This window comes from Trichosurus vulpecula, chromosome 5 (assembly GCF_011100635.1).
Source record: "Trichosurus vulpecula isolate mTriVul1 chromosome 5, mTriVul1.pri, whole genome shotgun sequence".
Taxonomy (NCBI): Eukaryota; Metazoa; Chordata; class Mammalia; order Diprotodontia; family Phalangeridae; genus Trichosurus; species Trichosurus vulpecula.
In genome coordinates this window covers 282,855,064-282,872,269 of record NC_050577.1, presented here as the reverse complement: position 1 = coordinate 282,872,269, position 17,206 = coordinate 282,855,064, and the positions used below count along the sequence as shown (strand labels likewise).

The following is a 17,206-nucleotide window of genomic DNA, read 5'->3' as shown; positions in this document are numbered from 1 at the left end:
TGACTATAACATTGCCCACAGTAATCGTTCCAGACCTCTACCATTTTTCTCAAACCCTAGCCCTACCCCTTCATCTTTTATACTAAAAATATTAAGTCTGTCCATTGTGAGCTCTCACTTCCCCTCCTCTATCTCAAAATTCCTCTCTGTGTTCCTAATGGAAGAGACAGTTCTCTTTGCCAGGGATAACCATTATACCAATCCCATCTCTTCCCACCTTCTCTGGGACCTTTCTCCGTTATTCATACCTTCTTGGTATTATATCTTGAGAGGCAGCATGGTGTACTGGGAAAAGCATTGGACTTGGAGTCAAGAGACCTGAATTCCTGGATTCCTACTTCAGACACTAATTATGTGGTCATAGCCAAATCACTTAACCCTTCAGAATCTCAGTTTCCTCATCTGAAAAATAGGGATAATAGTACTTTTACTACCTACTTTCATAGGACTGGAGTGATTTAAGTACTTTTCAGGAACTTTGCAAACCTCCAAGTGCCATATAAATTTGGATTGTCATTATCTCCCATGAACAAACATGTTCAGTCTTTCTATCCTACAAAAAAACTTCCTTAAACTTTATTCAGTCATTTAAGATCCTGCTACATGCCAGACATTGTGCTAAGACCTATACAATAAATGAAACAATGCTTATTCAAAAGACACATTCTAAAAGGAGAAGAAAATAAGAACATACATAAGTATATGCAGAATAAATACAAATTAGTTAAATATTACATGGTTTGAGGAGGGTACTCAGTTGGGCACAGGAACGATTTCATATAAGAAGGTAATGCTTGAGCTATGTCTTAAAGGAAGAGAATGAGATGAGAAGAAAGTGCATTCTAAGCATATGAGATTGCCAGTACAAGGACACAGAAATTAGAGGGAGAGAAATGGAGGATCTTGTGTCAGGAACAGGTTACTTTGGCTAGATTAAAGAGTGTGTGAAAAGGAAGTAATGTTCATCAAGGAGGGAAAGATAGGTTGGGGCCAGGTTGTGAAAGGTTTTAAAAGCTTAGCAGAGGAGTTTATATTTTATACTACAGGCAATAGGAAGTCACTATAGTTAGATTGAGTAGGGGGAGTGAAATGGTAAGATCTGTGTCAGATCTTGTGATCTGTCAGATCTTGTATGCATGAGAAAAGCCAATTTGACAGCAGTGGAGAGAGACTTGAAGCAAGGAGACCATTTATAAAAATATTTTAATAATCTGCATGAGAGATGACGAAGGCCTGAACTGTTAGCTGTGTGAGTGAAGTGTGGGGAATCGGATAGGAAAGATGTTGTGGGTATAAAATAGCAAGACTTGGCAAATGATTGAATATGTAGAATGAGGGAAAGTGAGGAATCAAGGATTTCACCAAGGTTATAAGCCTGGGAGTCAAAAGAATTGTGATGCCTTGGTCAGAAAAAGAGGCGTATGAAAGAGGGATCAGTTTTGGTTTTTTTTTTTTTTTTTTTTTTTTTTGCTTTTTGGCAGGGCAGTTGGGGTTAAGTGACTTGCCCAAGGTCACACAGCTAGTACATGTGTCAAGTGTCTGAGGCCACATTTGAACTCAGGTCCTCCTGACTCCAGGGCCGGTGCTCTACTGACTGCGCCACCTAGCTGCTCCGAGAGGGATCAGTTTTGAGGAAAAGATAATGAATCTCTGTTTTGGACATTTTAAGTTTGAATTGGCTCTGGGACATTGGTTGAAAATATCCAATGAGCAATTTGTGATGTCAGAATGAAGGTCAAGAGAGACAATAAGTTATATAAATATTTATTAAAACTGTGAAAGTTGATGAAGTCACCAAAAGAAAAATGAAGAAGAGTAGGGGGGCTTAGGATAGAGCTTTGGGGAACACCAAAAGTTAGGGAACATAGTCTGGATGATAACCTAATGAGATTGAGAAGGAATAATTAGATAGGAGAATCAAAAGACAATAACTGTCATGAAAGCCATGAGAGAATAAAACATCCAGGAGGAGAAAGGTAATAGTGTCAGATGCAGCAGATAGACTGAGAAGAATGAGTAGTGGGGGGAGAAAAATACCAGATAATTTGGCAATTAAGAAACTATTTGTAACTTTAGAAAAAGCCATTTCAGTTAAGTGATAAAGTCAGAAGCTAGATTCCAAAAGTTTAAGAGTTAGAGGAAGAGAAATAGAGGCAGTGAGTAGAGACAGCTTATTCTAGGAGTTTGACACAGAGAGGGAGGAGAAACACAGGGTGATAACTTGAGAAAGGAGGGAAAATGACTGGGGACAGAAGGGACACCATTATACATATACTATGCAATAGCCATGATTTTTATCTGGATTTGGTAGAAAAGTTGATACTGTAAATTTCAAAGGAGGAAAGATTCCCTAACAGTAGTGGTAAAGGGAGAATGTGAAAGTGTTGTTCATTCTTCATTTTTGAAGAAGACTAATGACATCACAAGCACGATGTCTTGACTTGCATGTGAATTGGATTTGATTGCTGCAGAGCTGTGCAAAGTCATCAGTCTCACACTCTCCTCCAGAGTCATCAGAGTCCAAGTCAAGATGACTAGCAATTGGCCCAGTATGCCGTGGGTGTCCTTGGCCTTTCCAAAGTAATGTCTTTCTCAGGTCTCAGTTTATCTGAGTCCACTTCCATTCAATCACTAAGAGATAGGTAAGAATTGAGACCAAAGATGGCCTAATTTATCATCCCAAAGGTATCTGTCTGGTAGGGGAAGACTCTCAGAGTTTCTGGCCAGAACAAAAAAAAATTGCTAGTTACACTCATCCTAAACCATCAAAAGCCACAGAGGCTTGGGCTGGGCCTATTGTTGGCCATTCAGTAAAAGCCAATATGATTTGAGTTTAAAGGCATAGTCAGGTTGCTCCATTTCAAAACAATGAACTTTTTTGAAAGCCTGTTTTGTAGAGCTATATTGAAAGAAATCAAAAATTAAAACTGTGCAGGATAAAAGTAAATTGCCCCAGCTTCTTGGAAAAAAAAATAATGGAGGAGGATGAGGAAGAGGAAGAAGAAGAAAAGAAGGAAAATAATATCATAATAATAATGAGGCACACGTGTAAGAAATATGTGTGACATATCACCTCATCTATTCTGGAAGTCCTTCACTCTATATGGAAGTAGCAATGAGGATCAAGAAGTATTCCAACTGTCCCACCAGGACTTCTTGAACTGCTACCTTATTTCAGTCCTTCCTTTCACTGCCATATTACATATTACTTTCTCCTCAGCCCCCTGTAGTCTGGCTTTAATCCTCACCACCACTCAGCTGAAACTATTCAAAGGTTATCAATGACCTATATTTCCTATTGCTCTGTCCTTAGCTTTCTTCTCTTTTCCTTGATAATCTTTTCTCTTTCTTCATCTGATTCCCTTCTTGGTTGAGAGCTCTAGGCTTTAAACCATGTATGCTGGATTCCCTACCAATACCTCAAACTGAAAATGTTTAAAGCAGTAATGCTTTTATTCCAAACAACTTGCTTCTACTTCAGACATCCCAATTTCTCTTAATATCCTCCCTTAATATCCTTAATAACATTCTCCCAGTCACATTAAGCCCCATTCTTAAAATCTTACTAAAAATCTTTTACTTCTCCCTTTCCAACCTATGCTTTCAGTCAGTTACCAAGTCCTACAGATTTTGTCTCTGATATCTCTTGTGTCTGCCTCCTTACCATTCTGAATACTACTATTAATTCAGGCACTCCCCTTTAGAGAATGGTGCCTGTGCTGCTAGTCTTCTTCTACACCCTACAATCCAGTTTAATTTTAATGCATACATCTAATCATATCATTTTATATTATAGGTTTCTCATTGCCACCCAAATAAAGTTCAAACTCTAAGAACCTGCCATTTCTCTCTCCCACTAATCTGTTTTTAATCTTATTTCCCCTCCATTCCCCTACCCTTTAGATTCTTTCACATCTTTATGCCTTTTCTGAAGTCACTCCTACCCACATTTTTACCCACTTCTGCCCTCTCCTATATATCTATTGAAATAGATCTATCTATAAAATCTATTTAAGACCCAACTTTAAAACATCATCCTTTAAGACCCACCTCAGATGCTATCTCTTCAAAGAAACTTTTCTTCCACCAAAAGTGATCTCTTAATCCTCCAAGTGTATACTTTGTGCTTATGAATATTATATTGTCTTTTGTTTTTCACTAATTTTCACACATTTCAGCTCTACTGCTAAATTATATAAAGAACTTCTCAGAGGCAGGAACTTTTTTATTTAAATAAAGCAATATAAATGTATATCTCCTATTTCTGACACAGTACATTTAGGTGGGCATGCCATATATATTTGTTGAATTAATTAAAACAAATTTCAAATAAATAATAATATTTGCCTTTATAATCTCTCTTTGGCTTCCACTACCTAAGGCAGCTTATCACAGTTAGTTCTATAAGGAAAGGAAGGTGAAGACAATCTCTTGATTTGGAACTGACTCTTAATTTTTAGGTGAAAAGATGAAAAAAAAAAGTTGGGTAAAACCATCTCACCAACCCATACCACTCCCAAGCCAGTTCTCACTGCCATATTTTAAAATCTTCTTTCTCTTTCCATACAATTCTGAGATATGTGTTAATTCCTCCCTCAGATTTGCTGATTTTGATTCACTATATGTATATATTGACCAGATATGAAGGGTTGTAGAACTGCAGGATTAGAATGGGGTTTTTTGTTTAGTTTTTCACTTTCTTTGTATCGCCAGTGCTTAGTACAGTGCCTGGCACCTAGTAAGTGCTTAATAAATGTTTATTAGCTTGACTTGCAGCAAGGGTATGGCCCTGGATTCTTAGTAGCCACTCATTCCTTTACCTTATTGATCATTAAATGAATTTGCAAGTATTAACAAAGGAAAAAGCTATATAAGTATATTTGTGTGTATGTGTGTATTTCTATGTGTAAAAAAAGGGTTGCTGGTAGGAGTTGGGGGGAATGAGGGGGGATTGCCATATTCCCAAATCTCAGTCTGATCCAATAAATGAAGGTGTTTTTAAGAGTTAAACTTTCAGTCCTGTCGAAATGGTGTCTAGATAAGTGAATAAGCCTCTGGTAATTTATTGCAAAAGTAAGTTTTCTATGGATTCTCATTATGTTCCCATATGAGCTCTGAAATGCCTTTTGAAGCCAATGATAAAGTCAATTCTTTCTGCTTTGGGGCAGCATACCTTTGGCAAGCCATCAGTAGTATTTCTAGAGATAGCATATTTCTGTGACATTAAATAAACAACAAAAGTGATTTCAAGTTTCTTAGGCCAAGGCTTACACCTTTATTTGTTCTCTTAATATTCCTATCTCCTTCAATCATTACCTCTATTTGGCTTTTTCCATCTTTCTTTATCCATAGGTGGCTTCTCCCCACAAATATGCCCAGGTCTCACCCATCCTTCACTAGACTGAAATTATCTTAAACTGTCTTTCTGTCTCTTCTCCTTTTCACAAATCATTTAATCTCTGTCTGCCTCCTAATTTTCCTTATCTGTAAAATGGGGATAATAATAGAACCTGAATGCGAGAATTGTTGTGAGCATAAAATGTGTTAATATTTGTACTTTGCAAATCTTAAAACACCACATAAATGCAGGTTATTATTATTGTTCTTGTTGTTGTGGTTCTCTGATGTCCTAGAAAGTTTGCTATACTTGCTTCCTCTATTTCTTCACTTTTCAATCCCACTCCTTAACTGAAGATGCTCTTTGCAGTGGTCTCTTAACAGTGATCACATCACTAAATCCTATCTTCTAGATTTCATTGTAATGATGCTATTGATCACACCCTTTTCTTCCCTTGGCTTCCGTAAGATATCTCTCTTTTGATTCTATTACCTGTCTTACTGCTCCTTTTGCTGGATCATCTTCGGTGTCCCACCCACAAAGTGAGTACAGCCCCAGAAACTTTGCCCTGGGGCCTCTTCTATATCTAGATTCCTTTCCATGGTAATCTCATCAGTTCCCAAAATTTCAAGTTATCTTTACAGATAGAAGCTTAATCTCTTTCCCAAACTCCAGTCCTATAATACCAACCACCTGGTGGACATCTCTACCTGATGTCCTGTAGTCATCTCAAACTCAACATTAGCAAACACCTAGTAAAATAAGCAATGATTACAAAGAAGTAGTATAATATCATCAGGCTTGGAAATAGATCATACTGGACTTACTTCCTTTTTCTTTAACAGTATTACTAAACAGACTATGAAGAGAATGTTGTAGAATAGAAAACCTACCCAAATGTTATCAAAACATTTAATAAATTCTCATTATCCTTGCAAAAAAGATGGAGAGATTTTGACTGGACAACAATATAATATGAACTGATTTAATGGCTAGACTCATGATCTTTCATGGTCCAGTGTCAATTTCACAAGATCTCCTGTGTTATGTATCAGGGAGGTATGCTTAAGAAGGTGCTATTTGCAAGAATTGTCAGAGACATAGATGACACACTTATCAAATCTGCTGGTGCTGGATAGGATAATTAACAAACTGGATGACAGAGTATGGATGTAAAAAACATCTTAGACTAGAACATTTGGGTTGAATGTAATGAGATGAAATTCAGTGGTGATAAATGGAAAGTAAATTTTGGGTATAAAAAATCAACTATATAAGTAGTTGGAGTCAACAGAGAAATTTTTGGGAGTTCTACTGGAGTGCAAGCTTAGTTTGAGTCAGTAATGTGGTAACCAGAAAAGTTAATGCTGCATTAAGAGAGGCATAGCTTCCAGAGAATAGGGAAACAATAGTCCATCTGTATTATGCTTTAGTCAGAACATATGTGGAGTATTGTTTTCCATTTTGGACACCAAAGTTTAAGGATATTGATAAATTAGAGTGAATCCATAGGATGTTGAAAGGCCTTGAGGCCATTTTATATGAGGATCAGTTGAAGAAACTGGAAGTGTTTAGCCTAGAAAAGAGAAAGCTTTGGGGCAAAAATGATAGTAGTCTTCAAGTTTGACCCTAAATGGCAGAACCAGGAGCAATGTGTGGAAGTTGCAATGAAGCAAATTTAGGCTTAGAAAAATTTCCCAACAATTAGAGCTGTCCAAAGTGGGAATGGGCTACCTTAATTTATTCTTCCTTAGAGTTCTTCAAGCAGAGGCTGGATATCTACCACTTGTTGGGTATGTTATAATGGGAAATTCTGTCAGTTATAGGCTAGTCTAGATAGTCATTAAGGTCCCTTCCAGTTCTGTAATATGTACAAAATAGAACTTACATTTTCCCCAAATCCCATTCTTCCTCCAAACTTTACCATATCTACTGAAGTACCAACATCCTTCCAGTCACCGAGGTTCAGAACCTTGAAGTTATTAACTTTTCATTCTCTCTCATGACCTATATCTGATCTGATGGTACCAGCACCCTTCTAATAACTTAGGTTCAGAACCTTCTAGTCATCATCTAATTTAATTCTCCCTGAAGACCTATCTATACTTGATCATTTGTCGGGTCTTGTCCATGGACTTGGAGTGAGGAAAAGCTGAGTTCAAACCCTACCTCAGACACCTGCCAACTGTGTGACCCTGGGCAAGTCAGAACCTCCCTCAGTTTCAGTTTCTTCATTTGTAAAATGAGGATAGCACCTACCTCACAAGGCTGTTGTGAGGATCAAATGAAATAAAATATGTATAGTGTTTTACAAACCCTAAAACAATATGTAAATGCTAGTTTATAGCTATAATTATTATTATTATTATTATTATTAGCTATTTCTTAAATACAGATTCCATATCCCACCTCAGTGCCTTTATACAAATGACCCCCCATGCACTTCTGGAATGTACTCCCTACTTTTTACAATCCCAAGCTTCCTTTCAAATTACAGTTCAGGTGCTTGTTTCCAGAGCAGTTATTAGCGTCTCCTCTCCTTGAAATTACTTTTGTAGCACTTTATCTGGCCACCTCCCCAACTTACTTACACTCACATTCAGAGGTTAGGTTCCCCAAATGGTGATTACAGTCACAAAATCAAGAATTCTTTTGAATATTCAAGGATATAGAACTGTAGCTCACAAGCCCCCAATGGTATACTTACCTTTAGTCATCAGTCAATAGGCATAATTAGCTCACAACCTTGTTAGAACAGTAGCATCTGTTTTAACAACCCAGCCAACAGCATCACACACATACCCCCAAACCTGGGGCACACTCTACCAATAAATATACGCAGCATCTGTGGAAAAGGTTAGGACAAACTTAAAGTACACTGATATGGTACCTGTGTATGAGGAACATACGGCTAATGCAACTAACATCTCTGCTACTCCAGGGCCCCATTGTCCTTTCCATTTTCATGGTGACCTCATGCATTCCCCTCTCCATTCCTGGGCACAGTGTCTCTGCTAGGCAGTCTGCTCAGCTGTGCTCCTTAGGTTCACTCCTCTCTTCAATTCGAGTCTTGACTGCCAAGACTATGCTCTCTTGAATTTACAGATAGCTCTTCTCTTTTGCCAAAGGTCACACTCCTTGAAACTACTTCCTACCCTCCATTCTCTGTGTGTTTCCCTAGATAACATAACCTGCTTGTTTTTTAAGTCCATCAAAGGATGTGGCCTCTCTTTTGCCAGCCAATTGTTAGCTACTCTCAGATTCTAACAAAGACAACTTCATAAAGGAATAACAGGGAATGAACAGTTCTTTTAATAAATTTACACTTCCTCTCCTGCCATATGCCCATAGACAGGATGGGGTAAGGAAATCTAAATATCCCCTTTGTATTACTTTGTACTTCTTACTTATTTATTCACATACAATGTGACGTTTCCCCAGTAGAATGTAAGCTTCTTGAAAGCAGGGAATTGTTTTATTTTTTTTGTGCTTGTATCCCTAGAGCCAAGCACATAGAAGGAGCTTATTATCTTTATTGAATTGAACTGGTATTCCTTATAGGGTGACTGTGACCTCTTTTTCCAGAGAAAGCTGTTGCTTATTTTGAAACTACCGATCAAATTGAGGACACCGAAGATGAAGTCTTGACTCAAAAATCATCCTGCAGAACCTTCTGCCACTATGTTAATGCTATCAATACTGCACCCAGGCACATTGGAAAGGATGGCAAATTCCAGATCCTGGTTTGTCTTGGGACAAGGTATATATCCAGGTTTGGGGCTTTTGTTTAACCTGACCTATTTTCCCTTTCAACATTGGACCCCTGACTTAACAAAATTCTCCATTTATCTCTTTCCATTTCCATTTTTGAGATAGTATATCTTTAAGTAAATGGGGGAGGGGGGGTGGGGGGTGGAGGGAGTGGCCTGGGGAATGACTGTAAGATTAAGATATTCACTAGTTTTACTGTATCTATAAAGTGTTCTTTACAGAGGAAGAGGACTGTGCAGGCTTTGTACAGTACATTGTATTATTGCTACAAATTTACTAACATGAAGGGATTTTCCTGCACTAAGAACATTCTCTTCTTTTTGAGAACATGGCTCTCTCTAATTCCTTTTATATAAAATTGACACATAGGAACTATTCCATCCATTAGTTAATACCTCTAGAACGGGGGTAGGGAACCTCCAGCCTCAAGGTCATATGTGGCCCTCTAGGCTCTCAAGTGCAGCCCTTTGAATCCAAACTTCACGGAACAAATCCTCTTTATAGAATAATAGGAAATGAGACACATTTTAAAGTTTTTTGTTTTGTTCTGTTTTTAGGTTCCCTATGGGTTTTGATTTTTAAAGTTATATTGATTAACAGAGATACATTGATTAACCTAAAGCATTTCATAGTTGGGCTAGTTATATCTGCCTTGGATGTAAATGTCATTTACTGGCTTCTCAGTTTGAATTTATTAGTTATTTATTCATAAATGGCTTTGATCTAGGGGCTTAATTTAGGAGCCATTAAAGATTATGAGGGATTATTTTTTCCTCCCAAATTAGTAAGATTGGAGTTTTGAGATCTCTACATCTCTTTATAATAAATGCCTTCTTTCATTTACAGGCTCCTTGTCATAATTTTTCTATTAAGTCTTGCTATTTCTGTAGATCTCTTCATCAGTCTGATTATTAGACTGATAGAAAAATCCCTAATGCTAATATGTTTCTATAAGTTCTTTCAGCTCAGAACTTCGAACATTTTAGCATGTCTAATTTCATTCTTCTAAATACAATCCCTATAAAGAATGAAGAATACCGTCCTTATCAGGGAACTCTTTTTCATTTTTAAACGTGGTGAAATTAGTGTCAATGTTATGAGTGCCCAAGGTCATATAGCCAACTTGTCCTTGGTCTCTTATTTATGCTACTCATTTACACAATTGTTTCACAGTATCTACTTTTCAGGCCCATATTAAGGAATTTTATAGTAATGAAGGCTCAGACATATAGGCCCATAAACATAAATAATTGGGGAAAGAAGAAAAAGAGAGGAAGGCAGACTTGCAGCTGGGAACTTAGGTATTCTCAAATGAGGCCATTTCCCAAATGCCCCACTATTGGTTATGGTCCTGCTATTTTTCCTAGTAATGTCCTGTTGGCTATCTTTAGTTTCCTTTCCCACTGACTTCAGAGCTTATCTAGATTTGGTAACAGTCAGCCCCATATCCTACATTATTCTGAGTTGGAGGCGCCTAAATGTAAACTATCTAGCAAACAACTTAACCATTCTTTTTTTTTATTTCTTTTTGTTACATTTTAAGTTCTGAACTGTCTTCCTTCCTCCTTCCCCAAGCCACCCTAGAGAAAGCCACCATTTGACATAGATAAATAGATAGATAGATAGATAGATAGATAGACAGACAGATAGATCAAGGAATCAATGAATCGATGGATAAACAGATATAGATATAGATGTGAAACCATAGTATGCATAGGTAGATAGCATCTTCCTTCCTAGGTCTATAGTATTTATAATACAAATATTTATAATACTCAGAATAACTTGTCTATACCCAATTTTTCCCAGACCACTTTCCAGTTTTCCCAGCAATTTTACCAAATGGTAAATTCTTATCCTGAAAGCTTAAATCTTTACATTTGGCAAACCTAAAGTTACTATAACCATTTAGTGTCTTGTATATCTACTCTGCTCCACTGATCTACTTTTCTATTTCTTAGCCAGTACTAGATAGGTTTGATAATTACTGTCATATAACATAGCTTGAGGGCAGCTATGTGGCACAGTGAATAGAATGCTGGACCTAGAGTCAGGAAGACCGTAGTTCAAATCCAGCCTCAGACTGTGTGAGCCTGGCCAAGTCACTTAATCCTGTTTGCCTCTGTTTTCTCAGCTGTAAAAATGAGCTAGAGAAGGAAATGACAAACCACTCTAATATCTTTCCCAAGAAAACCTCAAAAGGGTAAAGATAAAGAGTTGGACACAACTGAAAAATGACTAACAACAATATAATTTAAGATCTGGTGTTGCTAAACCTCTTCCTTTATATTTTTTTCATTAATTCCTTTAATGTTTTTAACTTTTTGTTCTTCCAAACAAATTTAGTTATGATTTTTTATGGCTCAATAATTTTTTTGTAATTGAGATGGCATTGATTAGCTTTGGTAAAATTGGCATTTTTATTATATTGGCTCTGCCCACTCATGAACATTTCTCTAATAGTTCTCTAATTATTTAAATTTTATTTTATTTGTATAAAAAGTATTTTATAATTATGTTCATGTAGTTCCTGGATTTATCTTGGCAGGTATTTTAGGCTGTCAATCATTATTTTAAATGGGCTATCTCCTGCTATCTCTATATATCACCAACAGGATTTTGTTGGTGATATATAAAAAAATGCTGATTTTATTTTCTATTGCTACTTTGCTAAAATTATTTTTTCAACTAGCTTTTTAGTTGAATCTCTAGCATTTTTCAGGTATATAATCATATTGTCTGCAAAAAGAGATAGTTGTATTACATCATTACCCATTCTGATTCCTTCAATGTTTTTCCTTCTTGTTGCTATTACTAGTATTTCTAATACAGTGTTTGATAATATTGGTGATAATGGGCATCCTTGTTTCACTCTTGATCTTATTGGGAAGGCTCCTAGCTTTTCCCCATTTCAAATAATACTTGCTGGTGGTTTTTAGGTAGATTCTTCTTATCAGCTTAAGGAAAAAATCCATTTATACCTGTGCTTTCAAATGTTAACAAGAATGAGTATGGTATTTTGTCAAAAGCTTTTTCTGTATCTATTGATATAATTGTGTAATTTTTGTTACTTTTGTTATTGATGATCAATTATGTTAACAATTTTCTGTATGTTAAACCATCCTTGCATTCCTGGTATAAATCCCACTTGGTCACAATGTTTAATTTTTGTGATATATTGTTGTAATCTCCTAGCTAGTGTTTTATTTAGGATTTTTACATCCATAATCGTAGTGAAATTGGTCTATAATTTTCTCTGTTTTTGCTCTTCCTGGCTTGTTTCATAAAAGGAATTTGGTAGGACTCCTTCTTTGCCTATTCTAGATAATTCAATTGGTATTGGTATGAGTTGATCTTTAAATATTTGGTAGAATTCACTTGTAAATCCATGTAGTCCTGATGCTTTTTTCTTAGGAAGCTCATTTATGGCCTCATCAACTTACTTTTCTAAAATAGGTTTATTTAAATATTCTATTTCCTCTTCTGCTAATCTAGACAATTTATATTTTTGTAAGTATTCTTCCATTCCACTTAAATTGTTAAACTTATTGGCATAAAATTGGGCAAAAATAATTCCTAATAATTGCTTTGACGCCATCTTCATTAGTGGTATATTTACACTTTTTATTTTAACCTAAACATTCTTATTATCTCCTCTTGTTTTGGTCTTTAGGGATCACCTGCTCCCCCAGTGGATTCCGTTATTGGCCAAATGTCCTACCATCACTAGAATGTATGAGGAAAATGCTCTCCTTCGAGACCATATGACTGTCAACTCCCTCATCCGTATCCTGCAGACAATACAGGACTTCAGTATTGTCTTAGAAGGATCACTTGTTAAAGGAGTGGATGTTTAACTTGCCTTTGCTGAAAGTTATGGGTCCTTATTCTTTACCTTTCCCAGCTACTTTGTCCTATTGTTGGCCTTTCCCAGGCAAAAGGATTATTGTGAAGATATGTGTGTATGTATACTTATACATATATGTATATATACAAAGGCACAGTTCTTTTGTCAGGGGAGAATCAACAACAAAAGAAAGCTATACATATGTATATATGGACCTGCTACGTCCTCTATGTTGTGGTAGTGTCACTGGAAGGACAGAACATCCCCTGATCAAGGAGGTAGATTCCCAGTACTGTTCCTTTTCCGAACTATTGTAAAGCTGTAATCAAGGTTAAATGATGTATTATAGTTCCTTTGAACCTGAAGTTTAGTATAAAATAGAATATTTTCATGTGTTAGGTTGTGTAAATAAGCTATCTTCAAGAAATTATTAGTCGTGAACTTTCTTAGAATGTTCTTGTGTCTAAAAATAAGTAGCTTAATAAAATCAGGAGGGAGGGAGAAGCAAATGAAAGTGGAAATGTCAAGAAAAAAGTCAATATGTAAATATAGTATAAGCCCAATAGAACTTTTTTTAGGTATTGCAAAGGAATACAGAAAATATCAACATGTAGACATTACCATTCTTATAAATTGTCCTTGCTAATGTGAATGTAAACTGCTTTACCTAATGATGTAAGTGATTTTTCTCATTTGTGTCTTTTAAGTTACAAACTTTTATGCATTTCAGCAGTGAGTCACATTTCAAATCTTTGAAAGACATTTTCCGGTCAGCACAAAAATGGAGATATATTTGAAATATTCACTGGACCCCAGAAGCTCTGCCGAACTGGAAAATTTTGTTTCACAGTATAGGAGGATAATCTTGCTATGCTTTGGAAAGCTCAGCCAGGCTTGAATTCATTCTTGGCATTTTTATTCTTGTCATTTGGGGTACTTTGAGAAGACAGAAGTTTCACAGTGTCCCTCATATTCATTCTTTGCAAGGAGCAAGTAGACTATATCTTAACAGGGCTATCTAAACTCAGCAGTGGTACTTTTAACCTTCCTGAGATAACCACAAGCATCAGCTTGTTGAAGCTAAGAATTCTACCACTTCTTCCCCATCTCTACCCCCTTTCTCTGCTCCCCAAGAAAATAGAGGGAAGGTTTATTAAAATGAGAACCAGTAGCTATCTTAGATTACCTCTGTGAAGCCATTTTTTTGATAATAGTGCAGAAGGTAACAAAGGGGTACAATTAAGTATATTTCAAGACAAGCAACACATCAGGCACAAATAGATGGAGAATGCAGATTCTAAAAATTAAGGGGTAAGCTATGCATTGTGGATAGAGCACTGAAGATGGAGTCAGAAAAACTGGAATACAAATCTTGGCCCAGACATTTACTAGCTGTGTGACTTATTCACTTACCTTTTCTCAGCCTCAGTTTCTTCATCTGTAAAATGGGCATGATAGTAGCACCTAACTCTTAGGGTTGTGAGAATAAAATGAGATATTTGCAAAGCACTTTGCAAATATTAAGGCACTCTTAGAAATGCTGATTATTATTAAAAGCAAGATAAAGTGGGTAAGAATGACTAGGGTTTAGCAGTTGCTTTCTAGTTTGGTGTTTTTGTTATTTTTGTTTGTAGTAGTGATACTTAAACGATTTCACTAGTTAACTTGGATTAACAACTAGTTCAGTTACTCTTATCTCATCAAGCCTTAGTATTTCCTATGTCTGAATGATCTCATTTCCCCTATCACACCTAATTTGAGATCCTCATTTTTTGCCATTTGGGGGCAGCATTGTCCACTACCCTTAGATGTGGTATAACAGAAAGAATGCTGGATCTGGCTCATCCATTTGGTACCTGTGGGAGTGACTTTGGGCAAGTCATTTTATTTCTGTAGGCCTGAGTTTCCATATCTGTAAAATGAAGCAATTGAACAAATGACTTCTAGGATTTTCCCTTCCAACTCTAAAATCCTGTGAATGAGGCTCAGACTAAATGAGTTATTCTAAGATGTGATTGAGAAACAAAAATATAGTTAGCCCTTCCAGTACTCTAACCTATCTTAGACTTTAGCAAGTAATAGGTGTATTGCTTCTCATCTAGAACCTTCATTACATACTGTATTAATTTAGGGTGGTCCCTTTAGTATTCCATCTAATGTCATCAGATACATGGCGAAGAACAAGAACAATCTAGCACTTTAAAGTCTGCAAAAGGTTGTCTCATTTGATGATCACAAAAACCCAGTGACATAGGTGCTATTATCTCCACTTTACCAATGAGGAACCTGAGGTTGACAATGGTTAAGTGACTTGCTCAGGGTCATATTATTATTACTAAGTGTCTGAAGCAGGATTTAAACTTGGGTTTAACTCCCAAGTCTGGCACTCCATCCTGCACTACCTAAAGGCTATATCAGAAATACCATGAATTTAAGAGCACAGCACAAGGTAGAAACAGGAAAAAAATGAATCAGCATTGTAGTTCTATCATAAAATTGATTGTCCATGGTTTCCATAGTAATATCTATAATTCTGCTGCTGATGTGGAAAACCATGTGGATATGAATGAGAGTCATCCTTGTCTACTGAAATCTGTTACAACAGTAGTCTCCTGTGCCTGACCACTGACTTGCAAGTATCAGATGAGTCTTGTAATTTATCGGCAATTCTATAAGATCATAGATTTAGAGCTGGAAACAATCTCAGAAGCCATCTCCTGCTACCTTCTCATTTTATGGATTAACAAGGGACCCTGTAAGTGACTTGCCAAGGTCATTGGCAGAAGTGGAAACCCAGGTCCTTTGAATTTAGAATCTATGTGTGTTTTTTCCACCATACTTTTTTTAATTCAGTGTTCATATAACCATCTTTTTAAATATGCCTTGTGCATATTTAAGAGGGATAGAATGTTAAAGATGGAAAGGATGCAAGGCTTCTGCTAGTCCTACCTCCTTATTTTTAAAGATTAGAGAACTGAGGCCCAGAGAAGTTAAGCTATTCATCCATGTTGCATGGCTCATTAATAACTGAACAAGATCTCTGATCTCAAGTCTCCACAGTAGGAGACAGGCCCTTTAATGTGGTGGTGGTGGTAGTAGTAGTAGTAGTAGTAGGAACAGCAGCAGCAACAGTAGTAGTAGTCATCTTTTTTTCCCCGAAAAAATCCCCTTCCTCATTCCTCTACCTCCTCAGAATCTATGCAGTTATACAGTATTATTCATCCACAAAATTGCACTCTGAATCATTACAACTGCAATGAAGACCAGAAGGGAAGGACTAGATAATATTGAGTTTGTAGATAAAACCTAGGACTCCTGGACTATATGCTCCTGAGATTTTACCTCTGCATTGAAAAGCAATACCTAGAAGTTTCATGGCTAAATGTTTTGTTAAAATCTCATGCCAGTGGGAGTAGGAAGTAATGTAATCTTTTTTTTAAACAAATATACAAGAATATAGGCATCCAGTAGAGTAACACCCTGAAGAATTTTTTAATGGTTTGGGCATCATTGAAATAAGGAAAAAACTCTTATCTGGATGACTAGAGTTTGCCATATTTCTTAAAGGGAATCTGTCACATTATTTTATGACACCTCTTTTACTTGAAAATTCATCCTCACCTATATATCTTAGATTAAACAAAATGGCTGAGATCATGCTTAATATTTTCATGTAATGGCAGCTCAAAAAGAAAATGTTTTAAAATTATTCTTTGGGAAATACTTTTTAAAAAAAATTGGGAAAAAATACACGTTATTCTTTAAAATATAAACAAAATCTTTAGTCCCAACATTTAGGATGCTGCAATTTTTATGCAAATCCTGGTTATTACACAATCACCATAGGCTTACAGATGATTTCTATCTAGCTTTTATTTATGCCTTGGTAGATATGCTTATAATTTCATTAAAACAAAAGAATAGAGAATATAAGCCTCAAGACTTGCCTAGGAAGCGAGGTATACAGAAAGGTGGAATGTAGAAAATGTAAACTTCCTTAGTGTATAGAGAGAGTATTATCCCTCTCTCCTTCACACTGGGAAGGGATATAGGTCAAAAGAAATCACTCATAAAGAAATCACTTGTAAAGTTAACAGTTGGTCTCTCTATTTCTAAATCTAAAAACTCATTTCAAATGATGACTCATAAGTTTATTAACTCAATGTAAAATCTTATCCACAATTTTTTAACCTGTGGCTCATACTTTTAACACTTTATTATTTCTTAAAAGAAGCAATTTTTAAAAATTG

The 17,206-nt window shown here is 36.2% G+C and overlaps 1 protein-coding gene across 1 annotated transcript in view; it reads left to right on the top strand.

Moving 5' to 3' along the window:
- The window catches only part of DENND5B (DENN domain containing 5B), a 219,489-nt gene extending 205,158 nt beyond the window's left edge, over positions 1–14,331 (top strand). The window contains exons 20-21 of the mRNA XM_036759004.1: positions 8,924–9,098; positions 12,783–14,331. Of these exons, the coding sequence (XP_036614899.1) occupies positions 8,924–9,098; positions 12,783–12,966 (359 nt within the window). The 3' untranslated portion in view covers positions 12,967–14,331. The remainder of the gene's footprint in view (positions 1–8,923; positions 9,099–12,782) is intronic.
- The last annotated feature ends 2,875 nt before the right edge of the window (positions 14,332–17,206 follow it).